The sequence below is a fragment of the Neurospora tetrasperma genome (genome assembly GCF_000213175.1).
Source record: "Neurospora tetrasperma FGSC 2508 unplaced genomic scaffold NEUTE1scaffold_4, whole genome shotgun sequence".
In the NCBI taxonomy this organism is placed as follows: domain Eukaryota; kingdom Fungi; phylum Ascomycota; class Sordariomycetes; order Sordariales; family Sordariaceae; genus Neurospora; species Neurospora tetrasperma.
Genome location: NW_009799102.1, coordinates 4,183,197 through 4,203,368, shown reverse-complemented (window position 1 = coordinate 4,203,368; position 20,172 = coordinate 4,183,197). Strand labels below are relative to the sequence as shown.

The following is a 20,172-nucleotide window of genomic DNA, read 5'->3' as shown; positions in this document are numbered from 1 at the left end:
TACCTACCTATCTACCTCCTACCTACCTGCTTGCTGTTTTCTAGAAGGTTGATACCCATGCCTTCTCGACCTACACCGAGACCCGACCTCCCCGTCCCACCATAGTACCTACCTATTTTATACGCAGGTGCGCAACCTATGACATCGATCAAGCAACTACCTTACGGGCAGTGTTTACCCCTCAGAAACCGGGGCCTCTAGGCACCAATCAATCCAGAGAGCATGGGGACAGGTTGAACCACAAGGCATCCATCTGACTCAGTCGCAAATGAACTCTCAATTTTGCTTTTGACATGGAAACGGTGAAGCCTTCACAGGGTTTCTATCGAGGGCAATTGGGTGAGGTCCTGTCATGTCAACGTTGTCCGTCAGCAATCGGCATAGCAGTCAGGGACGCTGTCAGTCATAAATTGCTGGTAAGTGATTGGTTACAACGTCCAATTGACTGCTAACCAGGGGCACCAATCATCTCCCTCGCCCGGAATGTCATCCATTCATAGATCTGAGATCGGAGGGCGACCCAGCGGTTAAGTCGTGCAATGTGGTTCAGCCCTATGGCTCACACAAGACACCTTACGCTACTCAGAAGGTTCAATCCCGTGCGTCTGGTTCCCGCTCGGGCCGGAGCTAAAACCCATCCTTCGAAATTAACAAGTCGGTCGACGAGCGCTGGGAAGCAGGCCAACAAACAGACCTGGGTCCGGAATCACGGTCAAACCATCAGCTTCACTGTGCTCAAAGACGCCAAAGCATCGCCATTGCTAGAACCGCAACCTTGAAATGCGCGGTGAGTTTGGTTTATGAAATTGGGCTAAGACCCAATATAGGAAGTTTGATCGCAAAGAAAACATCTCATGGACAAGGGACCCGAACGCTGGACCGTGGCTGATTCCGCTATCCGTGACATACCACATGAAGAACAAAGATACCAGCTACGAACCGGCTTCCCTTGACCGGTACCTGTACCGTCGCTTAACATCTCGTCATACGCAGTTGCAAAGAGCTATTGTGGCAGTGAGCGAGCATGATAAACCAGGAGGAGGCGGGTGTGGAGCTACAACCACCCAAGCCTTTCTCCTCCTGGAGACGCTAACAACCCGATCTCCATGCCACCATTGTTTTATTTTACCAGTTTTCAGCCTAACATAGCTAGGTACCTCTTACATCCTTGCGAACGTCAATTGCCATCGATTAAGTTACTCTACGTTGATCCACCTATTTTTCTTCCTTCGTGAGAGCTCACGTCCAGATTGGGAAGCTGCCCAAGAAACACGGCGCTTTCAGGAACAAACCAGGATAGCCGTCTCTTTAAACCCCTGGGCCCCTGAGCACAGTCCGGTGCACGCCGCAGGACCGCAAGGCGCATCATCAAGGGCAACAACTCGGTCACATTTTGTACCAATCGGATGTTGGTTGGTGTTATTCCTGGGCTGGCCGAGTCCATGTATGCTGTCTAGTGTCAGCCAGGCTATGGCAAGTGCCTTATATACATGGCATCCCTTTCTCAAGTCAGTACCATGCTGAGTCGACTTGTCTACTTGCGCTTTGTTTCCACTGTCGTCCTAGTCATCTTTTTAGAAAACGCTGGCCTGCGTATTAGATCTTCGCCTGGGATTGTCATCAGTTTTGCCTTCCACCGCTTACCAATTCTATTATCCACTCTAACCGTCACCATCCTCGTCGACCTCGTTCTCTACCGGTAACACCTAACCACGCGCATGCCATCAAACCATACACAATCACCATGTACAGAACTAATCACCCAAGGTGGAAGCTCACTCACATTCTCTGCATCCTTGGCCACCTCGGACTGATAATAGCCGGCGTCGTGGCCTTCATCCACAACCTGGAGAGCGAGGCCGACAACTTTGACTCCGTATCACAGCAACCAACGTCAATAATCATGAACATGTCGGATGACCAGACAGTCATTAATGCTGATACCAAGTCATGCACCATTGTACTGGTACAGGGCTTGGGCAGTGGTGTTGATGGAAAGAGTGGAAATGGACATAGCAATTTTGGGATTATTGTCAATGAGCTGTTGCCGGTCGCTTCGGTCATTGTGGTAAGTCACTTCTTTTTTTCGCGTTGGTATAGGAGCAGAAGCGTCAGCACGGTCAGTTTCACTTGTTCACCATCATGACTGTCTCATGGCAGCACTACACCAATCTCTCCTCCCTTTCCCAGTGTTGATTGCACCAAATGCAGAATACACTGCACCCGCCGGTTAAAGCGCAGCACACGATAATGGCCCTTACTTAGCTCCTCCACATTTTCCAGCATTTTACACGGTACTGCGTCAATGACCTGCTAACAAACACGACCAGGGAACAATAGGTCTACTTCTCAACATTGGAATTTTTGCCGCTCTGCTCGCCGTCGAGAGCACATCTGCCAAGGTCAATCTCACAGAAGGCGAGCAGCACTGGCGTAAGAAGATCGTAACAGTCTCCTGTTGCGTGTTTAACTTGCTCCTTGCTGGTGCAGGGATAGGGTTAGCGGGAGCCATGGGAATCAGGTTGTCTAGTGTTGGTGGTAGGCACCTGGGCATGAGTGAAAGTGAAAGGAGTCTCATTGCTCCTTTGGTCTTGGGTGCCGTGCAAGCGTGAGTCTTTTCTCCCTATTCTTTTGTCTCCTTTCCTGCCCGGAACCTACCGACAAAAGGCCAGAGTGAGATGTCTGGCAATCAGGACATCCACAACTTAGACGCGTTCCCACGAGAGCGAGTGCTTCTCGATATTGCCAATATGCGTGGTGGCTGACTGATCACCATCCTTCACTGCAAGCCCAATGGTAGCTTGAGAGAAAGCATCATCTTGGAAGTGACTGGCAGTTGGATGGCTGGGTGAGTGGGTGAGGATTGGTGGACGGAAGGCCGGTTCATCAGTCATCACCGAACACAGAGTCTAAGCCACCCTCAAGGTCATTCCCGCTCATGCGCTACCTATCTTGAGTCTTTTCACCACCCACCTCGGCTCTTGCATACCTTACCTGATTGACATTGTGGCGGTATTCTGAGGCATTTACCACCGTCCTGTCCCGTTTTCTGCCCGTTCCTGTTCCCTTTATCACTTTACCCCACTGCATTTTCACTGCATACGAATAATATGAGGGAATTGGTTGGCTAATTTACCTATCGCTCACAGGCCACTCTGCGTAATAACGGCACTGTTCGACTTTATCAAGAATCATCGAGAAGGACAAGATCTCATCGACTAGGTAGTTGGGTTACCTCTGAGCAAAAGGAGTCCATGGTGTAGGGTGCAGACTGGATGTAAAAGGGCGCTGTCTATGGTTGCATATGGGTTCCATTTGTTATGATGATTTTTCACGGAGTTGGGCGGCATACCTCTACTTATTGATTTGGTTCTTGGGAGGCCTCGCTTGAAGATTTGGAGCTGGCGGTATCGGCACTTTGAAGACATGGAGTAAAAGGTTAATGTGGAGGTCATCACGAAACAGGGTGAGAAGCCGTCAGCATCCGCGTGTGACAGAAATGACACTACTGCAAAGTTCTTCTCATCCATGTCTCCCTCCTGTCGGTCACCTTCGTGTCACATCGTGAATCCCCTTTTTTTTTTTTTTTTTNTTTTTTTTTTTGTTTCTTTGTCTCCAGCCAGTCCTTGCAATTGGATGTTCCCTGGTGGCTTTTATCGTATCTTGTCCTCGATTTTCACGCACTTCACGATCCCCGGCTCTGGTATTTTGGTCATACTGCCCTGACTGCCCCTGCTGGCCTTTATTTTCCACGCACAGCCCGTACGAAGGAAAATATTTTCTCTGCGAGATGGTGTACCGAACATCTGGAGCAGGAACCGTGCATATACCTCTAGGTATACTTCAAGGGACAAATGCAGGTCGCTGCAAGGTTATATTGTCAAGATCTCCAAACAAGACATCATGTTGAAGATAGCTCTAGTCGACATGTTCAATTGTGCGCAACAACATGATAATAGACGAACGGATTGTGACATATGTGTCCGCTGTGCACGATGATCCGAGTTGGGGTTGGACACGTACTCGGAGTTTCAATAGGTAGTTAGTTAGACTCTGGCCTAGCAGTTGACCGTCAAGGTCGGCATGGACATGTACAAGTGAGTCCCACATGTAATCACTTGCTGTAAACTCACATCAAAGCCTCCATCAAACCGCAAACGATCGAGGTACACTTGTCAAACTGTATGATGATGGCTGAAACAAGAGCAGCTGTCTCCAGCCGACAGGTGATCGTGGTGGCGTTTAAAGGGCACCACGCCAGCCAGGGGTTGATATCGTGGCCCCCGGAGTCAGCCCTCTCGGGCGTTGGCATTCTCTGCATCGCAGCATGGGAGGACACTAGCTGATCTCGGCATATGCAAGGTTCTTTTCAGATTGGGAGATGCTGTGCCACGCGCGCGGTTTCTCTTTTGTGTCGTGATGGTGTTCTGGCTTCGTACAAAAAGCTAATCACCTCTTGTGTCGGCAGGTGAAATTTGCTCCTTTGCCGGCTGCAATATGGTTGAGATGCGGTGCTAGCTGGTCGTCGTCGGTCCCTTGGTCGAACAACGAGGTGAGGTTGCATTGCGACGGTGTGATCGGCCCCCAAACGTCGTGCTCAACAGAAAAGTGTTCGGTCGGAGGCTCATTGATTCAGCGATCGTCAGGCGATGGCGATGCTAGGCAGTGCCATTGTGCGGTGTTCTGGAATACAAGTCAGTATCTACCTCTAGGATAGAATGGTCGAGGCAATAAACAGACGAGGCGTGGTCGATACCGGCAGCCTCAATGCCATTGTCCTCGGGAGGTGGCATTTTGGCAATGGGAGACTTTTGCCAGGTGCTATTTGGAAGAATTTCTAGGTGTAGTCCAGGTGGTAGCGGGGGGTTACATGGGCGGCCGTGTTTGGGCAACAGTCCCCACCGCCATTTGGCGGATGGCGACCAATGCCTGACGACCAAGGGAATAACGGGTTAGGTAGGGGCGGCCGCCCACTGGCGTCATGCGCGGTTCACGGCTTCCATTCTGCACTGAACGCAGCGGCACTAAAAAAGTGAGGTTCTTGCATCCCGTCTCTTGGGGCGTGCCGGCGCTCCGCATTTTCCATTCCATCTTTCAGTTCGTTCAGTTTCGTGCCCAACCACCCCCCCTTCGGCCACCGGATTCTCTCTCAGTTTGTTCCATCATTTGCTGCTTCCTGTCCTAGCTCGCTTTTCTCTTCTTACAAAGCGCTCGGGTTTCAAGGATAGGCCCTGATGGTGACCATGACCCGTGCAGATGCTCCCGCCGTCCCGGGCCTTCAATCACATCCACTGGCACCTCCACAACAACACGCACTTCAACCGCAACCCGTCTCTCTTTCATCGGCGTCAGCACGACCCTTATCATCCACATTTTCGCAACGACTTCCTCCTTTGGCCATGTCAATAGGAACAGCGCCGGTGCCTGGCGCTCCTCACTTGCAAAGACCTCCAGGGCTGGGACAGCAACAGTCCAGTACGCGCACGCTCCAGGGCCCGTCCGCGCAGGATTGGGCCCGCCATCGAGATATCATCGTCGACCTCTACAGACAGTATCCCCTCAAGAAAGTAAGCGATATAATGAGGAGTCAATACAACTTCTCGGCAAGGTATTTTGGCGTCCCTTCAGTCCGTCTTTATCAGCTCAATCAAACAATCGATGGCGTCTTCGTTACCATGTTCTTGTCCCCGTCTCAGCATGGACACAACATCTGCACCCCGTCAGAGACACCCTGTCCTGTCCCATCACTGCACTCACCCATCGAGTCGCAGCTTTCATGGGAGCTAGCCGCATGTGCTGGCTCCACGCCCTGTTGACCACAGCGCCGAAATCCAGCTCATCTCTGTCACGTCTCCGTTCCCTTATGCCATTGCTGGCATTCATGTGTATCTGATCACGTCCTCTTCAACTATAATAATGGCCACTTCCATGTCATCATATTTCCCATGACCTCTCGTTGTCATCATCATACCTTCCATACCCTCTATCTTTCATCTCACCCTACCTTCCCTTGTCACATCACACCACCTCCAAAAAAACAAAACCAACATGACGCTGATCGAGATTCCCTTTGCTAACCTCACCCTGTCGGACACCAGCAAACGCATGTATGACAAGAGGTTCCGGGAATGGAATGTGTTTAAAAATGTCAACAGTGATGAAAAGGATAGGCATGTACGTCCTGGCCGATTCCATGGACCCACTTCGCCTCGGAGGCACGGCCATGCCTCACCGGCGGCACAACATGATATAAATAACCGGGACGGCATGGGGGAAACACCACCGTACACACAACCCTTGCTATCATCACATGAGAGACGGAGGCGTTCACAACGGTCGACGAGCCCCTGCTCATCCCTGTCCATCACCATATCCAGTCCAAGTACCAAGTCCATAGGGACGTCACCAGCACCAGTACATCAGCGAGCCATGAGCCCACCAATTACCCGATCGGCCTTGAGCATAGCGGATCTTATCATTGAAACAGCCCCCCAGCCGAAGCAGAGATCCGAGTCTCCTGCCGAAACCATCGAAACGTGCTCGTCACCGGCTTTCTCTTCCTCGACACCTGGCGGTCAATCATGCGCTACACCTGCATCGAGCTGTGCTTGGTCTGAGGATCAGAACCGAGATAAGGACAAGCAATTAGTCCACACCAGGTTGCCCAACCCACAAAATCTTTCCAACTTCAAGGCACAAATCCGCGCCCTTGCCGAGTCACCGCCGCCATTCATCGCCCCGGACTCCAGGACGCGGACACTGGACATCATCACTCTCAGCCTCCGTGACTACTATGACTGGCAGATACGCAACGTACCAGACGGCATATCACCCGATGACTTCCTCGGACAGGGGACAACCGATGCATCACAGCAGTACTGGTCTTCTATCAAGAACGCAATCTACCTCATCAAGCTCTCGGCCAGTTCAGCGCAGTCAGATGCCACTCAACGACCGGATCTCCGTGCATGGCCGGCCCTGTCCGAAGCTGGTCGGGACGCCGCAGCCGCCATGACCAGCCAACCTTTTGACTTCCTCCGCAACCTCTTCGCCACGCTTTCGCCAGCCAACGTCCGCGCCCGTCCTGAACTTCGGACCATCCTCCTGCAGTTCCTCGCCAGCGAAGCCAATAACAACTTCTCACCCACACACCCCATCGCCCGCATCTGCACCGAGCTCAACAACGACGAAGACTGCCAGGAAATCTCGCGCCGCGCTTTGCAGTGCATGGTGGACTTGTTCAGCCGCCTCGGCCAACGACGTTTTGTCTCCTTCAAACTCCTTGACTCCCTGGCCACTCTCCTCCGTCGCAACGGCGAGTTCGATGCGGCAATGGTCATTGTCACGGAGCTCTTCAAAGCCTGCCGGCAAGAATTCGGACCATACGCGGAACAGACGCGTGCAGTTCAGAATGAGTTGGCGCACTTCTACATGGTTGTGGACGACGGTGATCAAGCTTTGCAGCACTGTATGGCTGTCATTCGCCGCCCGCCACCCGAGGGGCTAGCCAATGACCCGAAGATTGCTTTTCACCAAGACGGCATTGCAGCGCACACGATGGAAGACGTCGCGGAGATTCATGAGAAACGGGGGGATCTGGATCAGGCAATTGTTTGGCTTGAGAGGGCAGCGGATGTCGCATTGAGGGTTTGGGGGCCGCAGGCGGTAGCGACGGGGCATATCATCGACAAGCTCACGACGCTTAAGAAGGAGTATGCGAGTAATATGTTGAAAAGTGCGAGGGACTGGGAGGCTATTATCGAGCGATAGTATCTAGGTAGCTTTGGGGTTGATTGATTGAACAATCGTTGTTATTCAACTCTTTTCTGTAGAATGAGCGAATCCTGCAATGCCTACGAGCTACTCTCAACTTTGTTGACGCATTCAAGAAAGGATAGAGGTAAGGTATTAGTGGAAGATCCAAGGCGTTAACAGGATCCACAAAAGGATTTAACGCAACAAGAAACATGTATCTATCTAGAGGTATGTACCTACACTAGGTACCTCTGGTTAGAAGAGGGGTCCTTCGGGATCCGGACCCGGTACCGGAAGCACCAATGACTGCAGCTGACACCTACAACAGGGGCAGGCTTGGGGTGGATTGATGCAGCTTCACACAGAGACTCATAATAGAAGTGGGTTGGGATTGCAGGTACTCGTGCTACTACGCTACACCCCCATCCAAGGGGACATGGCCATGCGATCTCTCGGACAATCAAATGCTGACAAGGCCACGAACCCACGGGAACTCCAGTGCGGCGGGAGCCCGGAGCACCCGATGGTGGCCGAAAACTCGGGACAATTATGGCATGCCTCGACCAACCTCAGATAAGCTGGAAAGAGCAACCAGCAACCACATTCTGAAACTACCAGGTGGGTACCTAGGTACCTAGAGGTAAGTACTGTAGCGCACACCGACGGAAACCCAACAAAATTGCAATTTTGGAGCTTGATCAGTTCAAGTCCGTCGTACAATCTTCTTTGTCCAGGAACCGCATCCGACGTTGCATCAGTCTCAAGCCTCAACGCCGAGTCAGCATCAGCGAGATCATTGGTCTTTGCGAAAGCCTGAGTATTTTAATCATGCCTCCTCTGGCTTCCGTTTGTTGGAAGATCGCATCATTCTGCGCATAGGCTAACAACTGAGGTACCTCTACGATCGAACAATGTCTGAACCTCGCAACACCACTGTGTCCCCTTTTCCTGAAGGAGAGCTCGGTCCCAGCCCTGGCACCGAGTCTGATCAGATCCCATCTCCGCCCGGTCCATTGCGTGGCCCCGAAGCCTCCGTGTCCAAGCCCGACGAAGTGCTCAAGTCCGCCGATGTCGCTGATAACCAAGACCAACATTCAAAGCAATGAAAAGGAAAGAAGAGCTGGGGAAGGACGAAGCGGGGATGACGGTCATGCTGGCAACACTTATATAGAGGCGTGACGTGATCACTCAAGAACATGGAGAGTTCCAAAAGAGGAAGCAGGCTCCGAACATCGAGTATGGTGGGATTTGTGATGGGCTTGAGGATTTGGGACTGGCTGTTAATGTGGTTTGGAGGGAAGTCTTACTATAGGATCGTAGAGACGCTGGGGATGAACATGGTAGATGGTAGGTAATGATGGAACATGACCACTCCAAGACCACATGACGACGTTCGACAACGGCGGGAAGAAAATCAGAGCACTTGACTTTGATTATAACTACTACCTAGGCATGTAGGCGTTCTCCTCATTCTTTCGTCCCCCCATCTTGATTCCTCCTGTTCTTTCCGACCTTTCCCTTCATCTTGCCCCTCTTCCTCTCTTTTTCTGTTTTTTCTCTTTCAGGTATTATGCCGGGGTGAGTGGAGTCTTTCAGACTTTCAAAAGAAACCTCATGATCATACAACCTACTGCGAAGACTTGACCGTTGGCCGCCTCCATCCGGGAGGGCGAACCCTCAGTTGCCATGAACAAGCTGCAGATCCTTCCGAAGCGTGAAGTAATAAATACTCTGGCAGTCACGAAAGGGAATAGCCAAACCTTTGGGCTTACTATCCTTGAAACCCTGGTAGACGAAGGTATCAGAGGTCAAAAAACTATTTGCATCACTCAATGTTAGCCATTCATCCTTCTTAAACACACAAATTCATTCTACCCCGCCTTCATCCAATTCCTTCAAAAGTTCACAGCAAAAAGGAAGGAAAACAAAACAACTCACCCAGCAGTGGTAAAGTCCGCCTGTTTCTGCGCATCCTTGGTGATGTTCCAGCTCAACATGTTGTTGTAGTTGATGAACAGGCATCCCTGCACCGAGCCCTCCCAGACATGGAAGATGCCGTCGTCGTCGAAGCGGTCCATCAGGCAAAGAGAGTCGTCCGGGGGGAGGTAGTTGAGGTCGTGGCAGTTCTTGTCGTCTTCGCAGATCTGTTGTTGTTTGTGTTTTTGTCAGTACAGCTGTTACCTTTGCAAGTCACACCCGGAGGCTCCGGAGCTGCAAGACTGGAACCTGTCTGAGGAAAAACAAATGAAAGCGAACATACCACAACCAAGGAATCGGTTCCATGACCCCAGTTGGGTCTCTTCTGGCAGTTGAAGAAGTGAATAACCTCGTTGTTACCGCCCGTCCATTTGGGTGGGTCCTTCCTCGCGTTCAAGGCCAAGCCCTCGTCCTCACGGTTGTTTAACGGACCGTAGCGGGTGTATGCAGCTAAAGCGTCTTCCGGGCTGAGAGGGACATTGGGGCTGGTGCTAATGGGATCAGCGATAGCCGGGCTGGGAGCGGCCAGGACGAAAGCGGTCGGGTTTAGAAGGCTGACAACGAGGGTACCGCTGACGACAAGGGACTTTAGGACTGAGGTAAACATTTTGAAATCTTCCCAAGAGATTGAGGACGCGGGCTAGGGATGTGTGTCGAAGTTGAAGCGGTTGCCGAGTCCTTTGGGCGAGTTTGTCTGAATGGACGGGACTTGGAAGAAATGTGCGGTTGGGACTGAGCTGGAAGGGACAGAATTCCATTTCTTATACTTCTGAAAGTGGAAAGAGCAGCCAAGAAGTACTGGAAGAAAGTGCCGGTGAAGGGAAGTGCAGTGAATGGGAGTGCCTGTGAAGGAAAGATCAGTGAATATGAGTGCCAGGCCGATGAGGGGAGCCTTAAATGCACCTAGTGAACCTGATGGGCGCCAAGGCAAACGGAACTTACGGAAGGTGGTCCTGCACAAAATAGTTGAGACCTTCAACATTAAACCTTGGGTAGAGGTATACTCCTACTACGCATCCAGTGTCTTTGTTACACCTCTGGACTTGAGTTCTAGGCAATTCCTGAATAGAAATATCCAAATGGAACTCTAGCCGATGTCTTTTCGAATTGTTCTAATCCCTATCACAGTCTTGCAATGGCCTTTTTTTTCTGGTTTTTTTTTCTTTTTTTCTGTGTTTTTCTTTCTTTTGTTCGTCTTGGGGGACGGTAGCGGACTGGTTTACCTAACCTGTTGGTTGGTCGCATCTATTTTGATCCGGACGATAGTACCTATGGAATTCCAGGTTCCAACTGATAATGAACCTTTCAATGTTTTACTGTATGAGATGTTTGGGCGAGCGCTGTACATGTGTGAAAACTCTCTCCCAGCTGGATTATCTAGAGGTATTGTACTACCGCATGCAAGCAAGAATGTGGATTTGTGAAGTGATTGTAAAAAAACCCTGGAGGTAGTATAAACAGCATAATGCCGCTCGCCTTGGCCAGAAAGTCCGTTGTAATGCTCCTATATGCCTCACAATAAGCCAAGAACATATCAGCTAGAGTCTGTTAGGCATTGTTTGAGCTTCGAAGTGTTTTGAATCTCGACCCAAAAGTGTATCAAAGACCTACTGAACATAAGCTAAGCTTCTCCAGCTCCAATCCATACCTCATTGTTGCTCCAAAAACATTGTTCCTTCCACCATCCACGACGGGCCATCTCCACTACGTAGTTCTTATCATGCGCGCCTTCATATTTTCACCTCCCTCACCACCATCCCCTTCACCAACACCCTCACAATATTCCTATCATCCCCTGTCATCACAAACTTCTCGAACACCGTACCCAATTCGTCCTCCTCCTCTACTATCGTCATCACCCCGTCCCTCTGCCAGTCCACCACCAACGCATCGAACTCCTTCCCCCCCTCAAAATTCCCCACCTTGTCCTCGAGACAACAAACCTCGGCCCCTCCCAATGTTGCCAAGTAAAAGGCCTCGGCAATTTTCAACCCGTTATCTCTCCCCTTCGACTCAACCTCCCGCGCATGACTAGCAATCATGGCCTGCCTTATCGCATCCAGCATCGAAGAAGAAAACCCTCCTCCACTGTCAGTCCCCAGACCGACTTTGATTCCGCGGTTGAGAAACTCCCGGATAGGAGCGGCCATGAACCCGCCGCCCACTGTCATGTTGCTTATCGGACAATGAGCCACGCCGCACTGCAGCTCTTTCAGCTTGTCAAATTCGTGGGGGGCCATGTAACAGCAGTGCGCGAGGATGGACCGCTTGGTCAGAAGGCCGTAGTGGTCGTAAAGGTCGGCCTCGGAAGAGAACTGAGGGAAGAGTTCGCGGGTAGCGGTAATCTCCTGCTCTGCTTCGTTGAAGTGCGTCTGAATAGGCAGGTCGGGGTTCTTGGCTGCTATTTGTCCGAGGCCAGCAAGACATTCGGCGTCACAGGAGATGGCAAAGCGAGGAGTGAGGACGTGCTTCAGTAACTTTCCCTCGGGGTCAATCTTCCGGATGTGGGTGATGCAGGATTCCGTGTCTCGAAGGGACTGCTCGACTGACGCATCGCGGTAATAGTCAGGGGAGTTGCGCGTCATGTTGCATTTCCCTACGAATGCGCGCTGGCCTTTGGCCAGGCAGAGATCGGCGAGAATGTTGGTTGCCTCGGGGTGAATGGAGCCATAGTAGGAAGCGGTGGTGATGCCTTGTCGAAGGAAGCCATCGATAGCGGAGGAGTAAATACGCTGCGCGTGGGAGGGATCGCGGAATCGACCTTCGTTGGGGAAGGTGATTGCGGAAAGCCAGTCCAGGATGTGTTGGCCTTGTCCGAGGCCACGTTGGGCCCATTGGGGGGCGTGGTTGTGTGTATCGATGAAACCGGGAATGATGAATTGGGAAGGGGAGAGATAGTGAAGAGTTGTGGTGGCGGTGTCTCTAGGGGTTGATGTATTAGTAGGTAGGTAGGTAGGTAGAGGTAGTTGAAGATTTGATACGAGACTGATTATCAGTATCATCAGAAGGTCTACCTACATGAGGCTGCCAACCTCTCCCGGCTTCACATCTTTGTGAAAGGCAGTGATTACGCCCTGCGCTTCGACGATCAAAAGGGCGGCAGGAAGGATCTCAAGGTCATGGCCAGGCGTTGACAGCGAGTGGATGACGGCGCCGTAGAACGCTTGGGCCTTTGCTTCGTGTGATCCCATGTTGGATTGCGGCGATTTGGACAAGAGGAAGTGGTTCTCGAGGTCCGGTCGTTTGCGTTGATGTCATCCCGGTCTTGTACACAAACCTGAAGCCCACGATGAAGCAGCAGGAAACATGTGCGGGGGAAGTCGGTGTCGGCCCCCCGAAATAGCGGGTTTGTTCCTGACCCCGCTCCGCGATATGTACAGTCCAGTACTGGTTTGTTTGTTAGTTCGAGACCTCGTGTCAACTTTCCTATGCGTTTTTATGGCTAACTAATGCATGATCTTACCTTGGCTACGCCATCTCTAACATTCAAAATCCTAGATAAAACCCCGCTAATGCCTTTTAATCTATCTACGTAAGCTTTGGGACCATCAGAAATAGATTTCGTTTAATGCACTATATATATTGTGGGAGTGCCTGGTGTACCAAGCCAACAAACAAACCAGCACTGGACTGTACGTGGCGTGCACTAACAAATTCGCCAATGAGCTCGACAACTCGCTGAAGACACTCGCCTCTTTCAACTCAAGCAGAAACGAAGAATGTCTCAGGATAGGCCCTTCATCAAATTTACGTCTATCTAGAATACATGATAGGGTAAGCGACACGCGACTTTCTCGTCTCTATGGTGTCTTTTCAGCGAGTAACACTGAGGTCCTGCATTGTTAGTGCTAGCGGCCTGCGATGCCAAGACCGCAGTGTCGGGTGGTTGCCCTCCCGCTGTCCACTGCAGTGGCGAGCGACACCCGGACCACTCCAGCTGCAGCTTCACCAACTGTTCCATGGATGTCATCTTCGACTGCAGTGCCCGGTTCGTGACCGAACAAACGCGGGACGGAACGAAGCGTCCAGTCCAAGTACCTCTACCACAGTGGATTCCGCGCACAATGAGTTGAAATAGGAAGGCGACGTCCATCGAATTGATCTTATCCAAACGAGGCAATCTGGTGAATGATAGATGTGTCATATGTAAGGTACACTATCTAGAGGTAGGTACAAGCCCTTCCTCGTTCATCCCCTAATTTCCATCTCAAGCTCTCCATCAACATCCTGTGTTCCTGTCAGACCAAGTCACCTCCATTCCAAGCCAATCCCCAGGGGCACTCAGCCGTCTCTCAACCGCGATATCTCACACCCCTATCTAGGAGCAACCAGTGGCGCGATTAGAAAGGCACTGGGTAGTGCAAGTATTTCCAATCAAGGTATCCCTGGTCAATGCACTGACATAGCTGTCGCTAACACAGCCATTCAGCGCCTTCCGGGCCGCGGACTGCAGGTACCAGAACTGCGCATCCTGGACGACATTCGCCCAGCTGATGCAGCACTGGTTGCCGCCCTGGCTCAAGCAGACCGAGCGAGGAGACTGCGGGATGGTCTGGCTCGAAAGACCGTTGATCAAGTTGGTGCACACGGGCGCGTAGGCCCGGTGGGAACCGGAGCAGGTCACGGCGTTGGAGCCGCAGCGTTTGTCGAGCTCCGGTGACGAGGTGGAGCGGGCCGTGATAGGAGTCGATTCATCGCCGTACCTAGCAGGAGAGGTGTTAGTGGCCGTGCACTTATGGTGCGGACGTGAAGGGGATGAAAAGGGGTAATTTACCAGGTGATGGTTCCATTTTCGGTCTCGGTCTGCTCAATGATGATGAGAGCATCCTCAGCGGGAGCTGGAACAGGGCTGGCAGAGGCAATAGCGGCCAGGATGGCGCTGATGGCGAGGATCTGCTTGGAGAGCATCTTGAATCTTGTTTCTGCTGAAGTGCGTTAGTTCTGGCTCAAAAACGGAGAGATTATCTTGAGCCTACCGGTTGTAAAGGGTTTCAAACCGGTTGGTTGAGGCTACTTCTCAGGATTTTGTCGCGGAGGATGGTGATGAAAGTGAGATCTTCAGACCAAACTCGGGCGGCTGCTCTAACCTTTATACACGAATCTTCTCGATATGACCAAAGACCCGGGCGGAGATGCACCCACCATAACCAGGCCTCTCAGTGTCGAGTCGTCGGCACCTCTTGTCCAGAAAATAGCCATCTACACTCGAGACCTATGGTGTATGAGCCTCTCGGCAAGGGTGTATGACACACAGTCAACCATTTATTTGACCCATCCGACACACGTGCATGTTACAGAGTGTCATCGTGGGCTACACTTTGGTGTTGGTGATGGTCTTCGTATCGTGGCATCAGTCACAAACCTTGGTTGACATGGATAACTTGCTGACCTCGCATGAGCCTCAATACTTCAAGCCAATATTGCTGAGTAACGTACTCTGTATCCTTCTCATGCCCCGTGATCGGTTTTCCTGTAGTAGCTAAACTCCGAGCCGTTTTAGTTTCCTAATTCGGCAACTTGAGTAAGCATGCTGAGTAAGTCTCTTCCAACCCCGGGAATTGACTTGACCCTATGGGAAGGCCATGGAGCGCAGCACGTAGTGTGAAAATCTCATCTCCGGACACATTTATGTACGATGTGGTGCCGGTGAGCCAGTACGCTTGGTACCTAGTCGACTCAAAGTGCCGAGTAAATGATCAAACCACTAAATCCATTGATGTTACCTGTCGAAGGATTATTTGCACCGGTGAAGAGTGGTAGTTGCGAGCCGCACATGTAAAGTGGCATTGGTGCTACCACTGTCAGCACTATACGCCCGTCAACCCATGTCCATGTCGGTCTATGCTTATGCACTATATCATCAATTAGGGTACTCTCCGTTCGCTTATCGTTTCTCCTGGGCTTTCCTGTCGTCTTCTCTCCATGCATTCCTCTCCAGTTACTCCTATCTACTCCTATCCCTTCCATCTTAAGAGCTTTACCTCTACGCACATCCATCAGGCCTATTACCCAAACACTGTACCGTACATGCTCCTCCCTTCCCCCATCCTCGCGAGTATTCCTCGTCAGCCTGCTTACCATGTATTTCCCATCCCTTGGAAATCGGCAGTGAACAATCAGCTGTTCTGCCGGGCCCTTGAGTTTTGTCTGCTCGCCTCAGATACGCATCCTGCCAGGATATACAACTTTGGTCGCCCTTGTTGTCTCTTTTACAAATGAAGCGCGTGTCCTTCTTGAAGTTTTCGCCTGTGAGCGTGTTTGTGACGTCAAGGCAGGCATCGCGGCTGGCGGCAAAGTCGTCTCGACAGGTGAGGTCAAGCTGATCATTGCGGCAGTTGAGGCTTTGATAGGCGGTAGTTTCGTAGGGAATTTGCAGCCTCTCAGATGGCCTCCATGATATGTAATCCAATGCATCAGTCAACGAATCTCCCAAGAGCGATGTTTTCTCATAAGTTTGTTGCCAACTCGACCCGTTGGAATGCTACCTGCCCAACGCAGACTGTGGGGGATTGATCGCGCAGGCAGGATAGTGCCAACAGAGCGTTAGTCTGTGAACGCATGAGGTCGTGTCTATTTCTAGAGAAGCAAAACGCCAACGGAATACCTGTCCGGATTTCCAAAGGTGTTGTCTTTCCCCGTTGCGTTCTTGAGGTAGCAATAATCGCCTTCTGTCGGTATCGGACGGTAACGGCTTCTCGTTAGCTGGGTGTTCCCCTTGATCAAGACCAGCATGTTTGTGTGCGAAAGTACCCTAGGTAAACTTGGTATTGTTGCCACTCACCGTTTTTTACTATAGCAACACTCCTGCACAGTCCCATATCTGTTCCATCCTGTGCTCCTCCCGGTCTTTGCGGCCTGTTTTCCTGGTAAACAATATTGTACGTTGCGCAAGCATCAATACACGCTTCCAGCGTAGGCAGGTAAAGTTTCATAATGTCCAAAGTGTCTGGGTTGCCGTGGGGTGCTCCGGCCGGATAGTTCCTGTTACAGATGCGAACGAAGGATTGAACCTTTGTAAGGCCGCCCGGGTTAATCGCTACGGTCATGCTGTTTCCTGAGGCATCGAGGGGGGTGTATTGGGTGTTGTTAACGGAGGGACAGTTGTCGCTTGGAGCGGGCGAAGGACCGAAGGCGGTTAACTGCGTGCCAGTGGTGGTCGTTGGCGATGTCGTCGTCGTAAGTAGAGGAGAGGCTGATTCTGATTGCGATGGTGGACTAGCGATTGTTGCTGTTGTCGTGGTCGATGAGATGCTTGATCCGGAGATGGACAAGGATGATGGTGGTGATGCCTTGGACTGTGAAGAGTGTTGGCTTGCAGCCAGACCGCCGCCTATGCCTCCGCCAATGGCTCCAGCGAGCAACATGACTAACCCAATGACAACCGTCCAGAATACTGGCACTGACAATCCAAGCAGTTTTGTGTCTTGGGGTTGTTGCGGGTAGGCATCAGCTCCGCCTTCTAGCCCGGACGTAGCATAAGAGGGAAAATTTCCAAAGCTGCTGGGCTGTCCCTGCCTCTGCGGATGGTATGCTACTTCTAGATTGGAATGACCCGGGTTGTAGCATTTCGCGTTGATCATGTCAGGGTCCGCCATGATGTCATGGGAGATGTGGATTTGAAAAGAATGTGTAAAAGAACGGAAGTGGATGAAAAGAGAGCAGAACAGCCAGGCACACAAGAAGGAGAACATGGAAAGCGAGTGGACGCAGGATACCTCTACCTATTTGTTTCGTGTGTCTGATAGACCCCAATGAACCGTGCCGCCGCCTGAACACGAGATAGGCCATTTCTGGACGAACCAGATACCTACTCTCTGAACGAGAGAGCTTCATTGCTCAAGGAAGCTCTGCCTCATCGATGGCTTCATTCCGTGCCGCACAAAACCTGAGTACCTCATCGCCAGGCTCAGCCTTCCGCTTCAGCTCCAGCGCCGGAAATGCTGCGCTGAAACGTGGGGTCCTGGCGTGAATAACCATCGGCGAGTGTTTTCCAGAAGCATTGAGTGGCGCCCGTCTTTTCTCGATCCAGGTCCGGGAGACATCTAAGATCCGTCCGGCGGGTTCGACGGAACGAAGCATGAAAGCGCCGATGCCGTATGCTGAATGCCGATTTTGGTGGGTAAGACGGGAAGAGCCATTGCCCGTGATCGATGCAGGGGCCTGTGCTCCTTTTTGGGGGGGCTTTTCCCCGCCGGCAGGCACTGCAGGAACTGAATGCAGATGTAGGGCGAGACTCCACTTGAAGGCTCCCTATTTGAGTCCGTTGATTGGTCAGTCTCGTCCAGGACAGGAATATTTTGGGACCTTCCTGCACTGCACTGAACAAGCTTCAAGCTCCAACTGGGCTGTGCCCCCTGCGTCTACCATCGCTTCAGTTTTCTTCCCTTCCACCAGCCGGACCTGGGATAACCAAAACTAGGTATCTTATTGATTGATTGCGAATACCATCCCACCCACGGAAACATACCTACGTAGATTCTGCGATATTTCTCTTGGCATCTTCGCTAGTATATTCGATTCAGTCTCCCAGACCCAGATCTTGTCTTCTTGTCCTGCGCCTCTTTACTGCACCCTGCACCGAGCCAGGCACCGGTAACAACAACATCAACAAGTCATCAAGAAACAATACACACCCCCTGCGCCGGCGCGGATCGTCATAGTGGGGCACGCCGGACCGACAAGTGGTCATTCACGGCATCCGGGCCCAAGCTCCCGTTTCCGCCAGCACTCTCTCTTCCCGTCCCAACTTGAGCTGCACCTCTCTGTCAGGGACCCTTGCTTCCGTCCTACCAATCGGAATCCTTCCTTGTGGTATTCATTCAACATGCCCGTCGAAGTCTTCCTCATCACCGTCGTGCCTGCAGCCGATACCACCAAAGCCCGCTCGGTCCTCCACGGCTACACCGAGACGCGTCCCGTCACGCACCGTTTCACCCGTGTGCGGCACGTTCGTCGCCTCGACCAGTCTATCCGGGGCATCCCCATCCTGAGGTCCCTGCAGTCCTCGAACCCCAAGCCCGACAGCCTAGCACAATGGCAGGACCTGCACTCGACGCTGTCTAGGCAGCAATACATGCTGACTGAACGTGTCGATATAACCCAAGACGCCGAGGCTGCCGTGGCTGCTGGTCAGCCGGTGCCCATGTCGGAGCAGACGCAAAAAGGCGAAAGGATCCTACGCTTCAATGACTTTCCTGACCCTCCCAACCCCCGAGTCCCCCAAACGGTGATGCAGCGCAAACAAATCGACATCCGCGAGCCCGGCCCCTTGCTCGAGCAGCACATGGCCGATTCCGGCTTCTCCGTGGCCAACGAGTACATTGAAGAGACGTACCACTGGTGGGACAACAACAACCTCGAGTTCGTTCTGTGGAGGCAGTACAACGACCTTCCGAATCCCACTCCGGCGCCGCTTGTCCAAGCTCCCGATCAAGCGAACTGGATGGTGCCTGACATGAGCAAGATGGAGCCTGTGGCGCCTTTCTGGATGTTGTATGTGCGTGCCCTGGTAGATGCCAACCCGGTAGACAGGATGGCGGAAAGAATGGCGGAGGCGCATGGCAGGTTGGGAAAGGTGGAGAAGGAGCTGGAGGGCGTGTTCAGCTTTATGGTATTTGACCGCAGGGCGCTTGATACAAGGTATACGGGGGAGGACCCGGAGTAAGAAGTAGACTACCGAGCCTTGGGGGGAAAATATCGGTACGAGTGAAGAGGAAGATGGCGCCAAAGACGACGCGGTACTTCAAAATGTATAATTTCATGGTCAAACAATGATCATTAGCATCTGATGTAACCTATACGGGCTAGTTTTAACCCTCCATGATCAAAGAAACGACATTGACTTGATATCGAAACGCCTGGTCAAGCTGACCAAAGGTTTCGAGCCAACAAACGTGATCGGTTTTTAGTTTGCTCGCTGTCAAAAACAGCACCAGGAGGGAGGTACCGCGTCGGCTCTGGCCCCAGGTTAGTGTAGTATGTGTTTCGCTCGGGGTACAGAGCTAATACATAACCATTTGCGAAGGTTTTCACTTTGACAAGAAACTCTGCTCACCTCCTTTTTTCAGAGAAGAACATCTCGCATCGGTAATTGAATGGAATACCTTTACACTACAGGATGATACCGCTTGAAGTTTGGGGAAGAGGGGTTGGATTCGAGTAGCCATATACACACAGCTACACTAAGTAAGGTAGGTACTCCAGTGATCAAACCATCCATCTTTAGCGTAGCGGGACATCGGCTTAATCTCAATAACTACCTACCTCTATGTATTGTTATACGTAGTCAACTTGGCGATTGTAGTGTATGTGATAAATGGAAATGGTCAGTGGGTCCGACAGCGTGATGCCGGTAGTAACACTGACTCGTCCTCGCTCGAATTCCGCAAGTGCGGGATGGCCGCGCGACCTGTCTAGGTGATCGGCAGTCGGCAGGCCGCG

At 51.8% G+C, this 20,172-nt stretch overlaps 9 protein-coding genes across 9 annotated transcripts; 4 read left to right on the top strand and 5 right to left on the bottom strand.

Moving 5' to 3' along the window:
• Window positions 1-1,744: 1,744 nt before the first annotated feature.
• Window positions 1,745-2,612, top strand: NEUTE1DRAFT_102414 (uncharacterized protein; the record flags this gene model as incomplete). The annotated part of the gene is made up of 2 exons (XM_009854393.1): window positions 1,745-2,068; window positions 2,331-2,612. The coding sequence occupies 2 exons, from the start codon at window positions 1,745-1,747 to the stop codon at window positions 2,610-2,612; spliced, it is 606 nt and encodes a 201-aa protein (XP_009852695.1).
• Window positions 2,613-5,243: 2,631 nt separating this feature from the next.
• Window positions 5,244-5,816, top strand: NEUTE1DRAFT_102413 (uncharacterized protein; the record flags this gene model as incomplete). The annotated part of the gene is made up of 1 exon (XM_009854392.1): window positions 5,244-5,816. The coding sequence occupies one exon, from the start codon at window positions 5,244-5,246 to the stop codon at window positions 5,814-5,816; it is 573 nt and encodes a 190-aa protein (XP_009852694.1).
• A 232-nt stretch (window positions 5,817-6,048) lies between these two features.
• Window positions 6,049-7,814, top strand: NEUTE1DRAFT_130877 (uncharacterized protein; the record flags this gene model as incomplete). The annotated part of the gene is made up of 2 exons (XM_009854391.1): window positions 6,049-6,174; window positions 6,496-7,814. The coding sequence occupies 2 exons, from the start codon at window positions 6,049-6,051 to the stop codon at window positions 7,768-7,770; spliced, it is 1,401 nt and encodes a 466-aa protein (XP_009852693.1).
• Window positions 7,815-9,432: 1,618 nt separating this feature from the next.
• NEUTE1DRAFT_43906 (uncharacterized protein) lies at window positions 9,433-10,339 on the bottom strand (the record flags this gene model as incomplete). The annotated part of the gene is made up of 3 exons (XM_009853263.1): window positions 9,433-9,571; window positions 9,694-9,899; window positions 10,016-10,339. The coding sequence occupies 3 exons, from the start codon at window positions 10,337-10,339 to the stop codon at window positions 9,433-9,435; spliced, it is 669 nt and encodes a 222-aa protein (XP_009851565.1).
• Window positions 10,340-10,951: 612 nt separating this feature from the next.
• On the bottom strand, window positions 10,952-11,265 carry NEUTE1DRAFT_102410 (uncharacterized protein; the record flags this gene model as incomplete). The annotated part of the gene is made up of 2 exons (XM_009854390.1): window positions 10,952-11,123; window positions 11,174-11,265. The coding sequence occupies 2 exons, from the start codon at window positions 11,263-11,265 to the stop codon at window positions 10,952-10,954; spliced, it is 264 nt and encodes an 87-aa protein (XP_009852692.1).
• A 5-nt stretch (window positions 11,266-11,270) lies between these two features.
• NEUTE1DRAFT_66258 (uncharacterized protein) lies at window positions 11,271-12,973 on the bottom strand (the record flags this gene model as incomplete). The annotated part of the gene is made up of 2 exons (XM_009854389.1): window positions 11,271-12,654; window positions 12,751-12,973. 2 exons carry the CDS (start codon window positions 12,921-12,923, stop codon window positions 11,463-11,465), a joined length of 1,365 nt encoding a protein of 454 aa, XP_009852691.1.
• Window positions 12,974-13,855: 882 nt separating this feature from the next.
• Window positions 13,856-14,927, bottom strand: NEUTE1DRAFT_123508 (uncharacterized protein; the record flags this gene model as incomplete). Its single annotated transcript, XM_009854388.1, has 3 exons — window positions 13,856-14,435; window positions 14,507-14,657; window positions 14,709-14,927. 2 exons carry the CDS (start codon window positions 14,638-14,640, stop codon window positions 14,051-14,053), a joined length of 519 nt encoding a protein of 172 aa, XP_009852690.1.
• Window positions 14,928-16,308: 1,381 nt separating this feature from the next.
• NEUTE1DRAFT_45455 (uncharacterized protein) lies at window positions 16,309-17,709 on the bottom strand (the record flags this gene model as incomplete). Its single annotated transcript, XM_009853342.1, has 3 exons — window positions 16,309-16,446; window positions 16,524-17,229; window positions 17,618-17,709. The coding sequence occupies 3 exons, from the start codon at window positions 17,707-17,709 to the stop codon at window positions 16,309-16,311; spliced, it is 936 nt and encodes a 311-aa protein (XP_009851644.1).
• An 847-nt stretch (window positions 17,710-18,556) lies between these two features.
• On the top strand, window positions 18,557-19,425 carry NEUTE1DRAFT_84939 (uncharacterized protein; the record flags this gene model as incomplete). The annotated part of the gene is made up of 1 exon (XM_009854387.1): window positions 18,557-19,425. One exon carries the CDS (start codon window positions 18,557-18,559, stop codon window positions 19,394-19,396), a length of 840 nt encoding a protein of 279 aa, XP_009852689.1.
• Window positions 19,426-20,172: the final 747 nt, after the last annotated feature.